Genomic DNA, 22691 nt, shown 5'->3' on the forward strand with positions numbered 1-22691 from the left:
GTGTCCCCCAGGGGTCTAACCTCTATCCCTGGCTGTTCAACCAATAACTGGCATTCCTGGCCCACCACATCGCCGCTCTCTGCCCCAACTTTGTGTTCTGCAGATGACACCCAACTCATCTTCAGGCTACCCTCGGCCTCCTCCTCTACTTCCCTCATCTCTGACTGTCTACTATCCAGGAGTGGTGTGCCGCCAATGACCTCTGCCTTAATGCCAGTAAGACTGAGATTCTCCTCATTGGCACACCCGCTCCCTCCTTTCCTGTAGCTCTCTGGCCGGCCTCTCTTGGCCCTCTTCCTGCTCCCACTTGTTTGGCTAAAACCCTCTGGGTCATCTTTAACTCTACACTCTCCTCGCCTCACATCTCTGACGTCTCTAAGAAGTCACACTACCAACTGCACCTCCTCAGAGGTATTCTTCCTTTCCTCTCCTTCCCCCAGAAGCTCACCTTCTCCAGAGCTCTGTTCTCTCTAGGCTGGACTACTGCAACAGCCTCTTTCTAAATCTGCCTGCTTCTACTCTCCGCCCTCTGTAACTTATCCAGAACAGGACTGCAAGACTTGTCCTTGGCCTCAAGCCCAAGGATCGTATCTCTCCAGGACTGAAATCTCTGCACTGGCTACCTGTGGCTGCGAGGATTAAGTCCAAAACCCGCTGCATCGTCCACAAGGCCTTCTGGGGCCTTAATACCTTCAACTCTCTTCCTAAATAACTTCCTTCTCAAGCTCTTCGCTCATCTGCCTCAAACTCATCTGCCTCAGGGGCAGTCACTTCTCCAAGCAACGAGTTGGTGGTAAATCTCTTTCTTCAGCTGGGGCCTCCTTCTGTAACAGCCTCCCTGAAACTTGAGCATAATCATCTTTGGTTCCGGAAGCACCTCAAAACCTTTCTCTTTGCTTCTGCTTTTTCTCCTCCTCTCCCTTGCTGACTTCCTGGGTGACACTGACTTTGCACTGGTTGCCTAGCCGCCCTCTGATCTCGGGCCCAGGTCCCCGCCAGTCTCACTCCTGCACTGCCCTCCTGGCAACCCCGCACTTGGGGACTGTTTTCTGTATCCCTACAGTCCCACTACCAGCAACTGACACCTGTTGTCTGCACTTACCCTTGCACTTGCCACCTGCTGGCCGTACTTTACCTATAGTTAATTATTTTCTTTTCCCATGTACCGCACTGTCCTCTCCCCCTTCCCACCCGCACTTTTCCCCCCTCCACTTCCCATGCACTTGCGCGATCTGAATGATAACTGGCCTAGTAGGATCGTTGTCTGTCTTCCCTCTGTTCCCCTCGCCGCGCCTTGAAACACCTGTGTATAGGTGCGTTATAAATGCCATATCATAACATATATCATACATTACACGTTGGTGAATAGGAAATACCTTGTAGTGGACACCTATGGTCCTAATCTTGACACCTCAGACTTCTTTATTTATTTTTTTTTAAACTTTTGTTTATTGGCAGGAGGTTAAGACAGGTACAGCACAGTTAGCATGTTAGCAAAAAAACCAATATAACAACTATATGTATTACATCACAGCTAATATCGACATCACATTTTTGAGGGGGTGAATATTGTGGAATAGTGCGCATGAGTAGTGCATCAAGAAGAGTTAGGTTGGGTCGGTGAAAGGGCGGAGGACCAGACAACCCCATCCTTCCAGTTCAGTTAACTGCAGAATTCAGACCACACATTTCCAGGGCGGTAGGGCGTGGGCAAGGAACCGATGTACTCCTCCTCGCACGTTTGTACCCACGTGAGTGCCTTCAACCACATGTCGAGGGTAGGGGAGAGCGGCGCTTCCAGCATTGTAATATACATTTTTTGGCGACAATAGCACTTACATTCAAGAATTTTGACATTTTCCTTACATTTTCTCCCGACCAAATACTGAACAGCAAGGCAAGTGGGTCCATCTCTACAGGGGAGCCAATTATCTCTGAGAGCACCTCCGTCACCTCCGACCAAAACTTGTGAAGCGCGGCACAGGACCAAAACATGTGAACGTGGTCTGCCACGTTTGATTTGCATTTCGGGCATGTATGTGTCGAAGTTAGCGTGAATTTTGCAACTCTGTACGGCGTGTAGTAGAGCCTATTAAGTAATTTGTATTGAATGCAGCGGAACCTGGCATTAAGTGAACACACATTTTGCCCCACATTTCGTCAGTGATCTCCGTTTCGAGCTCCCTGGCCCATGCTTCCTGTGGTTCCGGGGAAATATTCTCTAGTTTGCCCATCTGTATTTTATATAGGGAGGATATTATGCCTCTACAGCCATTGGAGTTTGCTATATACTGGAGTTCAGGTGAGTCTGGAGGCTCCTCGGGGAAGCAGGGCCACATAGCCTGCACCACTGCTCTCAACCTATAGTACTGCAGCAAGTCCAGCGCAGAGCTAGGGTGCCCAGGGCGCAATGTACGGGGGGCGATAAATGAACCATCAGGATATAGGTCCGTCAGGGCCTGATATCCCAGGTTTTCCCAACGTTGAGAGAGGTGTTGGTCATGTGTAGGGGTGAGGCCGGGAAATTGCCATAAGGGGAGCCACTTATAGTATGGGCGCTGTTCAGGACTGGGGGATAGGATGTTATTCCATGCCCGAATTGTGGTAGCCACCGGATCCCATGGGGCATCCGCACGAAAACCATAGTGTAATAGTAGGGTCATGATGTGGATACCGTCTCCTGCCATTTTTTCCAATTTAACATGTGGGGGCGGGTTAGGGTGTGTATACCAATGGGTAGCATGTTGGGCCTGAGCAGCGTTCCAGTAGAAAGTTAAATTAGGGGCATTTAGGCCCCCCTTTTCATAAGGGAGGGTCATATGTTGCCACTCCTTGCGGACAGCGCCAGAGTGCCAGAGAAATTGAGCAAACGCCGTGTGAAGCCTCTTGAAATATTGCTTGTCTTGCCAAAACTGGCACATTCGCAAAAATATAGAGAAGCTTGGGTACCGCGATCATTTTTATTAGGGAGAGGCTGCCCGCAAGGGATAGGGGGAGATTGCACCACTTAAGCATCTTAGATTCAATAAGGTGTGCCGTTGCTTCGTAGTTCTCTGCCAGCAGGGAAGCTTTACCCAGCGACACCTGCACCCCAGACACCTCAGACTTCTTTGATACTGTTGCCTCCATTTTGCTGGATTATGTAGGAGTCCAGATCATTTGGGCAGGGGACATGAACCTAATACTCAACACCAGATTAGATAGAACAGGAATGGCACCCAGACCCCTATCGCGCTCGGCACGTGCACTGCGGACACACATCACATCGCTTGGTGTCTGGGACGTCTGGAGAGTCCTCCATCCCCAGATGCGAGAGTATACATATTACTCATCTGTACATGACAGTTCCTCCAGGATTGATCTCTTCCTGGTCTCTAGCGATCTGACAGGCAGGATAGACGAAGCTCAAATTCTTACTCGTACTCTATCCGACCATGCCCCGATCACTCTGTCGATCAAGTTGGGTCTGCCTGTGCCTACGTCCAGCACTTGGCGCTTCAAATCTGCTGCCCTCCTTGACATAGTGTTTAAAGCCGATATACTGGCAGCCATTGTGACCTTTTTCTAATATAACACCCTAGAGGCTACCACTGCTGGGGTCCGCTGGGAAGCTTCCAAAGTATACATTAGGGGTATGTCCATCTCCAGGGAGGCAGGAGTACTTATGGTGATAAGGAACGACCTGAGTCGGTCCGAGCCAAAACTCCGGGAGCTCGAACGGGGCTGTGTGACCGCAGTTGACCCCATAAAACTTGCACGAATAAGGGAGGAACTTGGTGTATTTGAGGCACACGCCTTGAGGGAGGTTTGTTATTTCAGCTGCCCGCAGGCCACCCGTAAATACCGGGAGGGTGGGAGACCGGGTAGGACACTTTCCAGAATGGTGAGAGGGGGACGGGGCCACAACCAGATTACGTCCGTTAAGGACTCATGGGGCACTCCTCATTGGACTGATCAGCAGATATTGGAGATCTTTACTGAATTTTACACTAACCTCTACTCGTCCCCTCCGGAGCACAGTGAACAATACATGAGGGACCTCCTTGACCAGATCCCCACAACTCTCATCTCCCATTCGTCCAGGGACCAACTAGATTCCCCGATTCTGCTCAAGGAGATTGTCAAGGCTACCTCTGATGTCCAAAAGGGTAAGGCTCCAGGGCCAGATGGACTTACTCCTGAGTTTTACCAAGAACATGTTGCGATTCTTGCCCCTAGACTGTGGTCCGGATCACTCCGAGAGTCCATTCTTACTCCCTCCCTTCGCGAGGCTGTCATAACAGTGCTACTCAAGCCCGATGAACCCGATGACGAATGCAGCCCATACAGGCCCCTCTCGGTCGTGAATATTTACACCAAGATTTTCGCGAAGGTAATACCTAATCGTTTCTTCCCGATCATGACATATCTTGTACACGAAGACCAGGGAGGATTTGTGCCTGGGAGATCTACTTCCCACAACATCCTGCGGCTCTTCAATGTGGTGGCCAGAATTGACCAGAACTCAAGCGCCGTTGTGGTCACGCTTGATCATCAAAAGGCATTTGATATGGTCTCATGGCAGTACATGTGGTTGGTTTTGGAGACGATTGGTCCTAATATGATTAGATATATCAAATTGCTATATACGGCCCCGGCCGTGAGGGTCTGGGTCAATTCTCTAACATCCACATTATTTACGCTCTTCAGAGGCACCCGTCAGGGATGTCCGTTCTCCACGATCCTTTTTGCACTGGTTATTGAACCAATGGCCGACTATGTTAGAGCACGTCATGCCCATAGAGGAATATGTTTGAAAGACTCCCCCGAAATAATATCCCTATACGCTGACGATGTGTTACTATACGCCGGAGACCCCGCCACTCATATGGACCCCATTTTGTGCGACATCACACCTTCTCGGGCTTTACAATGAATTACTCTAAATCGGAAATCTTCCTGCTCACTAATACTACACAACAGCCCGCCTCGGAGTATCCACTGCGCTGGTCCCCCAGTGGGTTCAGATACTTGGGTGTCTGGATGTCCCTGTCTGTGTCCACCTTGCTAACGGACAACTACACTGCTGTTGCACAATTAGCTGAATCCAAAATGGTGAGGTGGCGCTCCCTCCCGCTGTCAATGGCTGGAAAACTCTCCCTCGTCAAGATGATCATGGTCCCTAAATTACTCTACATTTTTAGTAATGTGCCTATTTGGCCCGGGAATCAGTACTTCATGCAGTTACATAGATTGTGTGCACAGTTCTTGTGGCATGCGGGTGCTGTTCTAAAAAAAATGGTCGGACATGACGCTTCCATACGATAGAGGTGGCTTCACTGCTCCAGACCTAAAACTGTATTGAATAGCTGCACAGGCCCAGTTTGCCACGTACTGGTACCCAAGCTCTCTGACTCGCCCGCACGTCAAGCTGGAATCATTGGCTGCAACCGAGGTTAAATCCTTGACCCTGATATTCTATCGTGAATATGTGCCGGATTACCCGCTTGACCCGGTGGCAACTACTCTACTTGCCTGGGGCCGACTTCTGAATCCTACTGCGGAATCTTACCCCTATTACAAATGGCTTCCTATCTTGGGATTTCCTGGGCTGGAACCTACGCACGATAAAGCTCTGGCCCGGCACTGGGGCACTCTGGGGTACCAGGCTTTGACTGATTTCTTTCCTGATGGGCAATGTATTGATCCACAGACATGGAGGCAGGGTCACTCCGGGTCTGCACTCGAGCTATTCGCGCTGCCTTCCATGCCAGGTGGCCCTCTTTCTCCGACGAGCCCCCTGACACCCCGACGGTCGCATATATTGCTAATTCGAGTGGTGCCCGCGGCGTCGTCTCCGCCCTATATAAATTACTGTTGACAGGGACGCCTACTCTGCCTTCTGGTGCTTGTACGGATTGGGCAGATGAACTGGGCCTCGAAATCTCTGACCAATTATGGAAGATGTGCTCACACACAAACAGAGTATCCCTTAATTTCCGTTACCGATGTATGCAATTCAAATGACTGAACAGATTATACTATACTCCCCGTAAAATGTCTAAATTTGCGCACAATGGCACGCACACCTGCGTCCGTTGCTGTCTAGAGGGGGCAGATCATCTACACATGTTCTGGACATGTCGCAGGTTGGGTGACTTCTGGGATGGGATCCTGAAGGCTCTCTCTGATATTATTGGGGTGGTGGTCGACCGTAGCCCGCTGGGAATTCGGTTTGGTGTGTGGAGTTCTGATGACACCAGACGAATGGCTAGATTTTTAAACATTAGCTGGATGGTCGCCAAGAAACGTGTGCTCCAGAACTGGAAGAGCCCCTCCCCACCAACTTTTCACAAGTGGCTTAACGTACTCACCTGGTCCCAAACCTGTGAAGAAGAATACCTTACGTTGCTCTCGCGCACTCTCGCCCTAGGAACATATGGTCCGCCTTTAATACCTACCTTGCCAATCAAGCTGAGAGCACATCTGGCTCTAATTCCCCTGCGACCACATAAATGGGGTTTGACATGTCATTGTGTTTCAAAAGTGGATGCTTACGCTGTCTGTAATGTACTACTTGCTCTTATCTAAAACAGGTCCTGTTGATGAGTTGACTAGGCATTGGGCTCTGACAAGTGTGTGTGCTGTAAACCTCTGCTTATAAATAAAAACGAAAACATTTTTTTAAAAAAAGTGTATAGTTGCAAGTTGAATTCTGTTGTCTGCATCTACTTCATGATGCTTTTCATGATGCTTTGACATATCTTAGAAGGACACTGTACCCCTGCTTCCTCAGCATGTGAAAGTGATACTCGTAAATCCTTATAGAATCTCTGTTATCCTTCGGAGTGTGAAGAAAATACTTGTCTTCAACAAAATTGCAACTTTGCATCATCCACGAGTGTGAAAGCTCTGCTGGTAGGCAATGTTTTGTAAGATTGTATCCTTTGCTTGTGTAAGTGCTGCCTGAAAACAATGAAGGTCCAACATTGTATCTTGCTTGGCAACTCGAGGCTCTGGGGCAATTTGGCTTTGCCTTTAAAATGAGTTATTCTCTACTACATGATCTGCGGCAACAGTAACATTGGAGGTTTTAAAAATACCTTGTGTACAAAGCTGAATGTGTCTCTGTTTTTCTTTCTAGGACTTTAAGACTGGCAAGAGGGACTTTCACACTATTTAACCTAATAACGGGTGTCTGTCCTGTGACCTTCCATTCGACGGATACGAAGGGATGGTATCCGTGGGTTTCATCCCCATTTTGCCCCCAAGTCCATCATTCTCTAGCTTGTGGAGGCAAGTGGTACCCTTGACTGCACTAGATAATGCAAGGGGTCAGAAATGAAAGCCGGACACCAAGTTGACATGTTTTTGGTTATAGACTTTTATTTAACTTAAAAGGGTTGGGAAAATGACTCTCGGACCCTATTTTAAAGAGGATTTCCCCTACCTAAGAACCAAACTCTAAGGATCTGTCTTAGTCAGGATGTCATAAATCAAAAGCCAAACGTTCTATCCTGACCCTCACACTAAAACAAAATAAGAGTGACACGGGAAATGTCTATAAACTAGTATTTGCAAAAAGTGTTCTTAAATAAAAGTATAATAGCTGCATTGTAAATGTTCTCCAAAAATAGGAAAAACTTTAGTTACAGAGGGCGATTCCCTTCTCTTGGATTCTTTACTGGTATCACAAATGTCTCTCGGTCTCACAGTTCTTGGTGTCTTTATGTAGCCCACAACAATCCTATTAGAAAAACTACTTTTCAGCCTTGTAGATTCTTCTTCAACAAAAGTTAATTCTTTCAACACAAGTTACTGCTTTGTTTAACCAACACTGTTTCTGCTTGACACTCCTTGTAAGTTTTGCAACTTTCCTGGTATACTCCCCTGTCAGGACTCTTCATGCACTTTCGGTTGCCTTGTGTACTCCCCTGCCAGGACCTCTCTTCTACTACTTTAATTGCCTGGAGTATGCTTTCCAGGACTTCTTGTATTTTACAGTCCCTTTTTACTTTCAAGTAGCATATGTCTTTCTTGATTTGTTATATCTACTTGCTTTCACAGTTCTCGTATGCTTTCCCCCACATCTGCATTCACTTATTGGGGTTTAATTTGGCACTCTGCCTTTTTAGTTCACAAGCAATTTTCTGATTAATTCACTTTCCGTGAGTTCACAATGTTCAAATTCCCTTTGGTGCAGTCGCCGAAACGCTCTGTGGTCCTCTCTCTGCTCTGACAGACTCGCCGGTTCTCTGAAGTGTTTTCGGGCTTGCACCAGCATGCAAAGCGTTTCTTCGCTGCTTCCTTCCTACTCCGGGAAGCTCTGACTGCTCTCCAGGCTCTCCTCTGGATCTGCTCCTGCTTGCTGGTTTCTTCTTGGCTCCCGGTAAGGACAGCGCTCCTGTTGACTGCTGGACAACCAGGAATCCTCTTGCGGTTCCTGGTGTTTTGACGGCACGCCTCGCTCACACCACGTTACTTTCCTTCTTAGCTGCCAAGCTTCTCTGCTCAGCCACACCGGCTCTCACCTCCAGCTTCCGCACACCGTTTCATGACTTCAGCTTCTACACGCCAGCTCGTGCCTCCAGCTTCTGTCTGCCTTCCACAGAGATGCAAACTCTTCTCCTGAGCCCCTTCTCTGTTCAGTGACCAATCCTGCACACAGGTGTTTCCATACAAAACTAGCACGTTCATTAGACTTGACGTTCCTGTTGCTTTACATCAACTCCTTCATCCTCCTCGTCTAAATACGTACGTAGTTGTGGGAGTTGAAGTCCATTGATGGTTTTTGATGCACAATTCATGGAGAGCCCTTCTTGATGATTTTATATCGAGTATCAGTTCTACATGAAGGAAAACCTAGAACTGAAAAAGCTTCTCTTGGAGCTTTTACTCTTCAGTTCATGGTTGGAAGTTTGGCCCAAAGGGTATTGGAGAAAGGTCTACTTATTTCCTCTACAAGGGGAAACAAACACATGGAAATATGCCATTACGGTGCTGGGCATTAGGGTTTCTTCCTCATGGGTAAAAGTGGGATACCGTGCCTCATCCAATGAAGCCATGACATGACATCCCCCCGGTAGTTGCCTGCTCCCATGTGATCCTCTCTCACGATACCACCCCCAGGATCCGGATCAGGTAGCGGCTGCTGTCCCATGGACACATGGGAGGTCACAGGCAGAGAACAGGTGATGACCCCACTGGATTCATCACAGTGCACAATTAAATTGTTAGTGGATTTTGGTACCCCTAGAAGCTGTTCACTAAAATGTGTTCTCCCCGACTTAGATAGTTGTTACTGTTTAAACCCCAAACTTTACAAGCATACATTTCTTGGGACACTTCTTAGGCATCCTACACTGATAATGGCTGTCATAAATGAGGATTAGCCAAGATACCTACAAAGAACAACAATACTACCTGAAGACTACCTCTAGTCAATCGTTGGTGTGGACTTTTTCAATGTTCTAATAGTTTAATTGGAATTTCAATTGAATGTTGGTCTTCCTAACCATTACCTTGATTTTATACATTTCGAGGCATTGATTTTCAGAACATAATCGACACAAAAAATGTCAAAGTTGACTAATTATTTTGAAAGGGGCAGAGGTTTTATCAAGGACTGCCACCATCTTGGATCCCAATAAGGCAAGGACCATGCGAGTGCAAACCTTTTATCCCCCTTAGAGATGTGCTGAAGCTACAAGCTTCTCTCTGAGTCCCTCTACTTTACCAATGTGTGAAACAGGAGTCCGAAACCCCTGCTGAGCCAGGAAATTCTTGCTCTAATGAACAACTATCGTTGGTTCAAGTTGCCACTTTTTAACTCCCACAATGGTAGCGGCAGTAGGAGAACAGTGGGAGTATAAAACTGTATCCGCACGAGTCCCTCAGACCAGGTTGAATATGCTCCTAATCTTTGTGGTAAGAGTGTATCTGCGCCGTTCAGGAGGACCATGCTATTTTTGTCATCATTCTACTTGATTTCTATTACCAAAGAAATGAGTGCATCAAAGTCTCCCCTTTCAATTTCAGCTGTCTCCAGCGACCCTCCCAGGGGAAAACATTTATCAAAATCACTGATGCCTCAGATTTAGTCAGTACATCTGCCAAAGGTAACATTGACTCGCTAGAGCTTCTTCTGGTTTCTGAGCCCTTGATCTTGGATCTCTTAAAGGGCAGATGCCTACTCCCATACTAGTCAATAGGATCTGATTAACAGGGAGAGACAACTTCTTTTGGGCCGAAGCGGACAGGACTTTTCTCCACAAGCTGGTGGATGATTCCCTTAATAGTCATCAATGGGTTATCGATTTTTATAGGATGATCTGCTGACCTACCCAGAGGATGCAGAGAGGATTTTCTGGGGAGCCCTCTTTTGCTGCCTCCCAGTCGAGCATCCACTAGCTCGGTTGGCACCCAGCCTCTATGATCACCCCAATGTCTGTCACCCAGGGTCAAGGCGAAGTAAATCAAAACACATACATATGCACACAGGATGTAATCCAAGATCTCTAACCTTACACTGTATGGCACAGGAGGAGTCCATATACCTTGCTCTTGCAATAATCAATCTGTGATGTGCTATCAGGGACTCATTGTAGTCTTTCTCGTGTGTTTTATTTTTTTTCTTTACATTTTTTTTACCCACTTTTAAGTGGCCCAAGATTACGACTTGTGGAATGTGTTAGATGGACAATTGAAATGGCAGGAGTGATGCATGGTGCTGTCTGATATGGAGTAATCTTGTTTTCTTTCATGAGGATTATAGCTACGCTGAGTGCCAACCGATAGGAGCTTTGCCCACTGTGTATACCATCAAACAAATTCAGGAATTCCTCCTTAATGCTAGACATTTCTATCATGTGGTCTGCTACTTACTCATTTAAACGCATGACAACAAATAGGCTATGTGACGCGCTAGCGAGTGTTCGTTTTATCAAAAGACGGGAAAGGTTTGTTCATTTAGGACAGGTGTTGGTGGCGTTTGCTTGCACAAGGGCAGTGTGCTTTGGATAGCGGTGATAGGCTCTCAAGAAGAGGAAGAGTATCAAACCTGGGTCCCAAGCTGCCGTATAATATGGCACTGGATGCAGGACAAACGTAGCATTGCTTCATAAGACACTCCCACAGACTTTCTTTACAACCCTCATCATCCTTTGACTACTTCACATCTGGAGTACTGTTCTTTTATGTCACAGTTGCTTAAGTTGCTTAAAAAACAAAAACGAAATACCCTCAGTAGCCCACGATAAAGAGAGCAAGACGCTTTACACTCTCGGGAGGAAAGTGGCCACATCAGCGGCTTTTCAAACCAGGATTGCCAACATGCCACAAGTGGGATGAGATTGCAACTTTAATGGCCTCAGGCCCAGAACGTATAAAGTCCCAACTATCTCTCGCAGTAGTGGAAGGAAAGACGGTGTATAACTGCATCCTAAAATTCGATGCAGCAGACAGCGCTGATAGGATCATCATGGATGGGACGATTATAAAACTGCATGCACGGCTACGCCAATTGGGGTTTAAATTGGAGACGCAGGCTACGCTCCTCAATATGCCTATCGAACCTAATGTCATGTTCGGCAAAGTGGTTGAGGATGCGTTAAAGAGTGCTAAGGAAGATGTCACACTCACCTGTGTCTCTGCAGGAGCGATGGATGAGCCTCCTTTGACCCCGAGTTCTCACTTACCCTGTTTCATCCGGAGGAACACCTGTCAAATATAAGATGCACACTCAACACTCAGACCTGGTTTCACCGGATTACCCTGGGCCCCTTCCCTTCTCTCTACTATGTGCTGTGATGTCTCCTAAGGGCTTACCTTGGTTTTTAGTGGGGTGTGCACTCCATCCTGCATTCGCAGGGGTGCGATTCTATGGGAGGTACACAGCCCTACACTCTTAGGGATGATGCCAATATCTGTTGGCCTGGTTCTGATGCCCCACGCTGTTATATGTCTTCATAGCGAGGCAGAGTGTTCATGTGCTAGTTCCTTCACTAGCAAGAAAGTCCTTTCCACACGGCGAACGTTGCACAGTGAATTTTGAGAGTCCGTTATTGTCCGAATTGTCTTTATTTTGCCAAAGGTATCTTGGGTGAGTAGCGCTGCGTGTAGAACTCAGAACCACCGGTAGATGTGCGCAGCGTTATAGGTTCGAGCGCACCATGGAATGTCTCTCCTTTCCTTTGCAGGAGTGGATTATGGAGTGCTTGCGCCACGAGCCGGTGTTCAACGCTCCTGGAGAGCCTCGGAGGTCTGGTAAGTATGCACAGAGGCTTCGGTAAGTATGCACAGCGTTACTGGAGCGAGCGCAGTAAGTAATGTCTCTCCTTTCTTTTGCAGGAATTTGGGCCCTCAGGTTACGGACCTGGATTCCAGCGTAGCGGGAAGATTCGGTGAGTATGCGCAGCGTTACAGGAGCGAGCGCACTAATGAAAGTTCTTCTTTGTGCTTACAGGTGCAGGTGTAGGTTTCACCTCGTGTCCAGGGAAAGCTGCGGTGTGGAGAAAGCACAGAGGATGATCCGGAGCAGGTAAGCAGAAGCAGGATGATCCGGAGCAGGTAAGCAGGATGATCCGGAGCAGGTAAACTGAAGCAGGATGATCCAGAGCAGGTAGGCAGGAGCACGGCGAGTGTGTTGCTGATGCAGCTTACAGAAAGCAACACGAAGCACTGGAAGAATCTAGGGTGTGGTTTATATAGCCAGCCACACCCGAACACTAGAGAGCTCATGGACTTTCATGCACTTCCTGTTTAGCAACAGGAAGTGGTAACCAGGAAGTTACTACAAACACCAGGAAAGAATTAAAAGAAGGTATCTGCTATGGGTTTTTTTGTGTGCCTATGCCAGGCCTGCCAAGCCTCCACCCAGCTTGCCCCGACTACATGCCTGGTACCCATGACAGAAGAGTACAAAACTCTAAGTCTTTAGGCCAGCTCATTAATAAACCATTAGGTCAAAGAGGCGGAAACAATTTTCGTTGCTTTTGAGGACAAAACTCGCAGAGGGGTTCCGGATATAGCCAAAATCAAAGCTCATCCTGGGGTTTTAATCAAGGACTTCAAGGTTTCCAAAGAGGCCAGTGTAGATCTCGTGGCCGGGCAAGGTCCTCTACTTCCAGAGGTGGAGCAACACCTCCAAAACAATGACCACCCACTTCAGGTGCCCTCCCATGCCTCTCCAGTAGGAGGGCACATTACACACTTCACCCACGCATGGGAGGGAATCACCTCGGACAAGTGGGTGCTATCAACAGTGGAGTTACTGCAGAAACCCTCAAACCACCCCTGGCGTCACAAATTCACCACAAAAGAGGAGCAACGCATCATTCTAGAAGAGGTCTGAAATACTTGCGTACAAGCGCAATACAAATAAAATATATCATTATCGGTAACGCTGCTGCTCTAGGATGCCATCTAAATCGTCCCGGCGAGCCAGGTAAACAAGGGTATCTACTCAACCTACTTCCTTGTGTCAAGGAAAGATCTACCAATGCGCCCATTATTAGACCTGCACCCTGCAAACTCATTTGTCAAGCCACACAAATTCTGCATGACAACGCTACAAGAAGTAATCCCACTGCTAAAGCGAGGGGGGTGGGACTACATGGCAACTGTAACGCTCACCTGATTCTCGCAGAGGCGCCGGTCTTGACTGGGCGACTACCGTATCTTCAAAGGTGATGTGTAGCACCCGGTTGGCTCTTTGGGCTGGACCTCTGTGCACTGTATGCCTGACGTGTAGAGTAAGATGTCTGCAGATAGAAAATATGGGGTTAATGAACTGGGGTTATTGGGGTGTCCCTATCTCTTTCCTCTTCTCCTCTCCTGTAGACCCCCAAAGGTTAACGCTCTCACCTTAGGTAAGTGAATGCCGAGCTCTCCATCTGCCTCGGGGCAGGGTGCTGTAACCAGTTTCTTCACTGGATAGGTAGCGCAGGCCTCTTGACTTCAGGGGACTGCTGTCCGTCGTTTACTGCACGAACGGTAAGTTTCGAGTCATTCAAATGTCTTTAAAGTCTTTAGTAATGATGTCTCTTGTTTTGCAGGGTTCCGGCGATGGCGGATGACAGGCTGAAGTGAGTTGAAGATGGAGCCCGTGTGATGAATAGAAGCGCCTGGAAGCACGTAAGTAAGCGCTTGTTGCCTGCTTCACGATGCGCTCTAACTGTCTTTTTATTTTGCAGGTACGAGTTCGGAGCGGCTGCAGGGTGCCGGAATACCCACTGGATTAGATGTGGAAAGGAGGAAATGCACGTGAGTATTAAAGTTCCCCAATGTCTTTAAACGCACCTTGTTTTGTCTTTCAGATGCGGGATGCAGCGCCGAAGGCCTCCGGAGCGTGCGAAGAGTTGGTAAGATTTTGCCTTTCAGATGCCGGAATGCTAACCTGTTCTTTCTTGTCTTTATAGGTGTTGCTGAAGACTGGATTCAGGATGGTAAGCCTTTGCCTTTCAGATGCCGGAATGCTAACCTGTTCTTTCTTGTCTTTATAGGGGTTGCTGAAGACTGGATTCAGGATGGTAAGCCTTTGCCTTTCAGATGCCGGAATGCTAACCTGTTCTTTCTTGTCTTTATAGGTGTTGCTGAAGACTGGATTCAGGATGGTAAGCCTTTTCCCTTAGGCCCAGGACCGGATGCAGAAGACACGATGAGCGTTCTGCTGCAGAGGTTGCAGAATAACGCAAAGCAAGATTCATCCACCGGGTGTGGTTTAAATAGCCTCCTGTAGTGCTTAGGTGTCTCCTTCCACAGCCACGCCTAAGTAAGAAAAGAGTTCCTGGTAAGAAAAGAGTTCCTGCCTTCCAGAAGAGTTCCAGTGTTCTGAATCTAGGGAGTGGCTCCAGCCCCACCCAACAGGAAAAGTAGTTCCAAACAGAAGAGGATTAGAGGCTCAACTGGCAGGCAAGTAAGCAGCATGGTCTGCTGAAGGTAAGTCCACCCAAGCATTATGAGCCCGGCGCTTCCAGCGCCGGGACTGAGCATATTTATGAGCCTGGTGCCACTGGCGCCAGGACTGGGTCCAAAAGGTCCCAATTGGGACTGGTTGGCACTCGGAACCTGGGTTATGGATCTGCTTCCAAGGGAGTTGGGAAAACCCTGACCTTTTGGAAGCAGAGATCATGACAGCAACCTTGGATATGAAAGATGCCTATTTTCATATTTCAATGTTCCCAGTGCACAGAAGATTCTTGCTTTTCAAGATAGCAAACCAGCACTACCAATTCAAGGTGCTACCCTTTGGAATAGCATCTGCTCCAAGGGTATTCACCAAGGTACTGGCGTTGGTGGCAGCGCACCTGCGCAGGGAGGCAATCCCAGTGTTACCCTACCTGGACGACTGGCTGATTACAGGGTAGTTTCCCCAATATTGCAGGCAAAACACTTAAAGAACAATAAACCTTCTTATCCAATGGGGTTTCTAAATAAACGAGAAAAGGAAAGAATCCAAAACATGCTACTGCAAATACCTCATGATGCCAGTCACCAGATAAGCGTATGCAAAGTTATGCGTTTTCTCGGCATGATGGCATCCTGCATTTACCTGATCCCACACGCACGTTTGCGCATGCGCCCGATGCAGGGGTAATTGGTTGGCGAAACAGTGGTCTCAGGCAAGCGGTCAGTCGGACGATCTAGTGGTCGTTTTTGCCAACACTAGTACAAGCCCTTCGCTGGTGGGCAAAGGAGAATCTGTTAAAGGGAAAACCCTTCCACGATCCGGCGGCGCAAGCAGTAGTTAACAACAGATGTGTCACACTCCGCGTGGGGGGCACATCACCCTCATCTCAAAGCACATGGTCTGTGGACTCACATAACTGCCGAGAACCATATAAACCTGCTGGAATTTATCGGTTTTCAAGGTGCTTCAAGCATTCGAAGCACAGCTGACAAATCAGTTGGTACAGATCCTAACCGACAGCACCACTGCAATGTTTCTGGGGGGCACACATTGTCCAAAATCTGTCCAAGCTAGCACAGAAAATATGGAAATGGGCACTGAAACCGGGGATGTTTCTAACTTCCCAACATGTTCCAGGGAACTCCACACCCTAGCATACTCGCTAAGCAGAGATCCCCTACCAGAAGAACACAAATGGTGACTCGACACAAGCGCCGTAGATCACTATTTTACCCCACGCTAGCCTTGTTCGTTTCAAGGGAAAACAAGCAATGCGCAGACTTTGCGTCCAGGTTTCCCCAACCAGAGTCCAAAGGGAACGCCCTATGGATGGGTTGGTCAGGGAAATTTGCCTACGCTTTTCACTCCAACTCCTCTAATGAACAGGGTGGTGAACAAGATTCACAGAGAACAGATGACGATCATCCTAGTTGCTCCCATGTAGGCAAGACAACCATAGTATCCACATCTGCGCAAACTGGCGAAATGCGATCCCATCAAATTCATGTGCCAGACCAATTTGCTGACCCAGCACTGTTAGGGAGAATTCTCAAAAATGTGCTAATTCCCTCTACCTTAGAGACCCCCAGCAACTTTGCTGGATTTTGAGGACTTGATTATTTTTACCTGGAAAGAGTGTGACTTTTTCCCACTCTCTCATGTATTTTGATATGTGTTTTACCTTTGTGTTTCCTTTGGTTATGGAGTCTAACCAACTCCATAAGCATCATCTTTTACAATTGTGTCACAAAGCACCTTCAGTGCAGTGACACAGGGATGTCTTTCAGATTTCCCAAGGTTTAAATACCTTCCCTGGGATCAACTATTGTTTCCCAGAACAGTGGAGTGGAATTGATTTCACTTAGCCCTGTACATTTCTAGACACAGCACACCCTATCTTATAATAGAGTGCTGGAGGTGTTACTTAGTATCCCCTATGTCTAGTTACTCATGTAACAGTCAAATGTTACCCTTTCCTCTCAGAATGGGTAGTGGCAGTGGTTTTACAATGAACTACCATGATTTTTCCCGACCACAAACTATTCGTAGCTCCAATAACGTTAAATCGCGGGAGCCATGTTTTTCAAGATGGCGCCCAGCCATTGTTGCTAAAATACTTCCTGGTCTTCTTTTTTTGCCATGTCGTTGTGGAAAGGTCCTTCTAGAGTTTTTCTCTGTGCTCCAAACCAGGTTTGGTCTCTTTGTTCGCCTTTGGCAGGCTTCAGGAGTGAAGACAGCCTCTGGTTCCAGAGTGTCTGGGTTAGGCAGGAAGTGAGGGAGGTGCCTGAAACACCCTGTGCTTAGTCTCCTAAGAGATCCAAATGCACTCTGTAGTGATTGGCTGGCTGACTGACTGCTAGGCTGGAATGAATGGGAGAGAACTGAATGAAAGGCGAGTCTCTTGGATTGGAAGGCAGAGTCGGCCACTGGACGAAGGAACCGAAGAAGAGCTTGAAGCGGACGGCTGCTGCAACTACTGGACAGTTGCTTTGCCCAGTGAAACCCTGCTGCAGGTCCAAATCGACAAGTTCACATCGACAGAGAAGCCCTGCAAAGGACGACTTCTCCCTTTGAGTTGGTAGGACCAATCAACTCCCCAAGTAAGGCTCTTGGACACCCATCTCGAAGCTGGTTACATTTCTTCAGAGTGCTGCAGGAAACTGTAGAGCGACACAAGATTGTGTGCGTTGCTTGTAAGCTGGCCGAAAGGTTTGGAAGATCCTCCGGACTCCGACGACGTCAGACCGACCGAGCCTGACCCCCCTCAGCTGAGTGCGGGACCTCAGAAGCAAGGACAGTCCACCTTGATAGCCAGGACCAGCATTGTTACCAGTGCGGTAGCTCAAACGCGAAACAGCCACTGAAATTGATGTTTGCCAGTTGCAAGCTTTTGACTGTCCAAGTGTAGTGCAGGAGTCCCCTGACGTCGTCCTTGTTGTTCCCACGACTGAGGCCCAGGAACAGTGAGATCTGCAGGAACTGTCAGGAACAGAAGTCATCAGCTGCATCTTTTGCTTCATTGTAAGGTACTGCACAACAAGACTGAGAGAACTTACCTCTCACGGTGAAAGTGCTTGAAACCTTTGCAACTCACAGGCCTAATCAGCTTGTGACCCAACATATGATTCTTCTTTTTACAAACTACTTCTAAGAACTTGTGCAGAGACTTTTTCATTTACTTACCAGAACCGCTTTATCATATCCAAGACTTTAGCCCATTTACTTTGTGCTAGCCTATTGAATTGAATTGACTCTTCTGGTCTGGTGAACTCAGTATTTACACTGTCTAAGAACAATTGTAGTCTTTCATGTTCTGATAACCTTTGCCTTTTACTCCTCATGAAAAGTATTCTGAATGCAAACAGTAAGATATTAATGTCCCCAGCACCCTTGTTATTAAAGTCACCTGTGGATGTAGGTTGTGTCTGTGGGCCATCCCAAAAGGGTCTTATCTGAGTCAGAAACTTAGAGTGTACAGTATTGAAGTATATTTGTGTGTTACTATATGATTGCCTCCTTCTAATGAATGTTTTATAACTGACTGATACATTATTAACTGTTTATGCAAGAAACCTTGAGTGTAAGAGTTTATTTGAATACCTATAACTGTGAATCTTTGTATAACTCCACTACAGCTCACATTTACCCTCTTCAGATAAGTCTGGCTGCTCAACACGCTACCAAAACTGTGTAGTACAAGCTTATACCAAAGGTTGGGTTGCCTACACCTGTAGACATAGTTGTTTGTAGTGTTCCCAGAGGGTACTGCATTCAAACCTTGCCTAACAAGCATGGTGAATAATATTACACCCTCAACCTCACTCAATGAACTTGTCAGCGTGGCTCCTAAGGTCATAGTGTTTGGACATCTAAATATACCACAAAGGTGTATGGATATCCACAAGGAGGTATGTAAACCAAACACTAGACACTGTTATTTCGACAAGTGGAGGAGATTTGTAATTTGGTGCCAGTCTAAACAAATAAACCCCATAGAATATACTCCATCCCACATTCTTCACTATATGCTCCACTTGCTAGACTTGGGGTTAGTATTTAACTCTATAGAGGTTTATCAGCTTACACCACCTCTCACAATAAGATACCATGGTGGAAGGTTCCTGTCATTAAGGCATTTATGGAGGGGAGTAAAGAGACTCCACCCTCCTATTTCAAACCAACCACCAGGCTAGGATCTAAATGTAGTACTTGCAAAGCTCATGGGACCTCCCTTTGAGCCTATGCATAAGTCAAGTCTTAATCACCTCACATATAAGACTGCCTTCTTGGTGGCTATTACATCCATAAGAAGAGTTGGTGAACTCAAGCATTGTTAGTGCAAGGCCCATTCTTTGTCATCCTCAAGGACAAATTGGTTTTACGAACACACCCTAGGTTTTCACCTAAATTAATGTCCATATTTCACGTAAACCAATCCATTGAGTTACCAGCCTTCTTTCAGAACCCAACAAGCTCAGCTGAGAGAAAACTCCATACACTAGATGAAAGGAGGGTGGTCCTTTACTATGTAAACAAGACCAGACCGCTTAGGAAGACAAACCAACTTTTTGTCTCCGTAGCACAGGGCAGAGAAGGGGACCACAGTTCCAAAAATGCCATCTCCAGATGGATTGTCAGATGCATACAGCTCTGTTACTCTTTATCAAGCAAAACACTGCTTTGCACACCAAGAGCTCACTCCACAGGGGATACAGGTGCTACTTTGCTTTTATCGCCAACGTCCCGCTGGACACCATTTGCAAAGCAGCTACATGGAGCTGAGTACACACTTTCACTCAGCACTACTGTATTGACACTCATTCTAAAGCAGAAATCTATTCGCCGCTGGATCTACTCACAACCCACCATCTTCTCCCAACACTGCTCACTAATCTATGCATAGCATGTGATCTAAGCAGATTCCACAAGCCTCAGAAGGGATACATTACTCACCGTAATCGTATTTCTGATGCTTGTATCTGCTTAGTTTCACATGCGCCCCATCCTTCCTCCCTTTGGAGTAGAAGGTGCATAGATGTTTATCTGAGCTTTATCTGATACATATCTGCTTTAATACACCTGTACTCGCGCTACACTTCATGCTACCTCATGTGAGAAACAAAACAATCTGAGTGACCTCGACGCGTGAAGGACCATAGGCACAGTGGACATCACACTAGGAATAGTATTACTGGCCCGCCCTGTCGACGTCCCTTTTCGAGTTTGGAAAGCAACAACTGTAATACTCTGCAGCTTCCACTAGATGTCGGTCTATGCATAGCATGTGAATCTAAGAAGATACAGGCATCAGAAATACGATTAGGGTGAGTAATGTATCCCATATTCCTTAACTACTTTAGTATTATTTTCATTAAGTACACTGTGTAGACAATATTTTGTGTACTTGTGGATTGATGAACTGCACCTTATGACCACCTTGCTCCCCTCCCAAGAGTGAAGTTGTTATGATACAGTAATGTGGTCTTGTCCTGTTCTGCTGGCCATCTATGTATACTGTGGAACGTTGGTGCTGCAGTGATTGGCAGCTAAGCAGAATGTTGGTGATCTTTTGCTATTGAATATTCTGAGTGTCAGTTGCGGCCTGAGCTGGGGGTGTGTGAGGATGGCCAGTGGATGCGCTCCTTGTGAACTGTCCTAGTTCCTGTTCTATGTATATACTGCCAGTAACAGTAACTGAAAATGTGTACATATGTAAAATAAAGCCTATACCTGGTTTCATACAAGTGGCTCCACAGCTAGTCTGTGAGTGAGCCTTATTCTGCCCATCAGGCATTACAACAGAAGTCCTGTTTGCTCTGTCATGTTACCAAGGTGAGAGTCTGATAAAACTTTGTGGTAAACCCTGCTGAACATTACAGGTTGCTTTTTCTAAGCCTTCACCAGAGGAAACCAGAAAAACTGCCCTAACATTCGGTATGACATCACAGCAAACGCATGGAGGGAACGTGGGGGGCAAAATACCACAACGAGTCATGGGGGTGGGACTCCAAAAAAATGGTCACATTAAGCTACTGGTGTGAGACACATTATATTAACTGAAATGTGCAATAGCAACTACCTGAATATCAATTAACCCTTTCTTTAAAATCAGTACTACTTTAATTTTGTGGAAGGACTAATATTGGCTAAGTGACCTTAGGCTTTCAAAGCCTATTTATGTATATTTCTCCCTCAGTTTGTTCACCCTCACCCACCCCCCCCCTCAAGTTGTTTTGCTAATTTATGTGGTACCCAAGTCAAACGTTGGAACCTTTTTTGTAAATGATCCCAGCACTGGGGCTGAAAACATGATCAGTTTGAATGTGGTAACCATTATTAAAGTGTTTTGTACTTTGCTAAATGTGTTATCTTTATTTCTTGTGTGCAGATGCTTATGAGACTGCGAAGATGTTGTGTGAGCAGTACTATTTGGTTGCCCCAGAATTGGAAATTGAAGAATTCAATGGTAAGACTGAAGAAACACAGTTGTAAATAGTTCAGAAACCGTTGATTTTTTAATTGCAGCGGTAAACCTATTTAAATGAAAATATACTATTGAAGTAAAATATTCAAAGATCAGCTATGTAATTCAGGGAGGTGATATGAACACCACATTATATCTAAATGGGTATTGATATTTTGGACACAGGGATTATTGTCCTACTTCCTAATGTATAAATGCCATACTTTTGAGGATGAGCATAAAAACGTATCTTTGGAAAGTGACGAGAAAACAATATATTCTTAGCAGGTTTTTTGGGTACGTAAAGTATTCTATGTACACCATCACATTTTCAGTAAGCTAGTGCCATGATAGCCATTGTTCACTCAAACATAGAAATTGAGAAATATTGTGTAAACCACACAAACCTGATAGATATAGTAATGGTGTACCTCCAGATGTTATGGTCTATAAAGGGTTGTTCGGGGGAGTTGTGTGTGTATGTAAGTGTTTGAGATTGTCTTCAGGAGGTGAAGGTAACTGCTGCAGTCCTGTAGCTCTTGGCAAAGTAGTGCTGGAGAAAAGTCACGCTGCTGAAACTCTACATGGCTAGTAAGGAAACGTTATGGCCATATAACACAGGGAATGGTGTAGTTATTTGTTTATTTCAAATTGCAATTCATAAAACACATACACTATAATAAAACAGGACTTCATGTGCACATTTTCCTAAATTACAATTAATCTCAATAATGGCAAACATTTTATAAAATTATAGCAAACGTCCAATTGAAGAAATTGATCCAAAACATACATCAATTTTACCATTTGTGTGTCCTAATCCACATTGCAATCAATATAAATCTCTCCAAGCACCCTCATACTCTGTACTCATGTGCATTCTTGAAATACAATTAAGCTTCCCTGCACTATCTAAATGTATACAGACATCAAGGGAACCAACATTTTGGCAGGGGAAATTTGGTACCAAGGACATCAAAATAAGAAATGCCTTTTGGTCATTCTCTAAAGATAAGTTTGCACATTAACACTTTGGTCCCAAAGGTAGTTTCCAAAGTAATGAAAATCTTTCTATCCCGAATGTTAAAAACATCTGAAAAATAGTTTGCACACTAAAGTGCTGGTGCAAACATGGCAAATAGGTTTTCACAGATTTCTTCAACCATTCCATCACCATCAATTTCTGTTCCGGCCTTCTATAAAAAGCCTAGGATGCTGTTTTTTCTTACAGGGCGTAGACACTCTTATGAAATTAGTAAACACAGTAGAACAACCCAGATCATTTAACACCCTGCAACATAGCTTAAGTATTGTGATCCTCCATAGTTTTCCGGCAATAGG

The 22691-nt window shown here is 46.2% G+C and overlaps 1 protein-coding gene across 4 annotated transcripts in view; it reads left to right on the forward strand.

Moving 5' to 3' along the window:
• PDK3 (pyruvate dehydrogenase kinase 3) overlaps positions 1-22691 on the forward strand; it is a 1369253-nt gene that overhangs the window by 808860 nt on the left and 537702 nt on the right. For all 4 annotated transcript variants that reach the window (XM_069637291.1, XM_069637294.1, XM_069637292.1 and 1 more), the window contains exon 6: positions 21276-21353. In XM_069637291.1, coding sequence (XP_069493392.1) covers positions 21276-21353 — 78 coding nt within the window. The remainder of the gene's footprint in view (positions 1-21275; positions 21354-22691) is intronic.

Source organism: Ambystoma mexicanum, chromosome 7p (genome assembly GCF_040938575.1).
Source record: "Ambystoma mexicanum isolate Mex_15411 chromosome 7p, UKY_AmexF1_1, whole genome shotgun sequence".
NCBI classification, from domain to species: Eukaryota; Metazoa; Chordata; class Amphibia; order Caudata; family Ambystomatidae; genus Ambystoma; species Ambystoma mexicanum.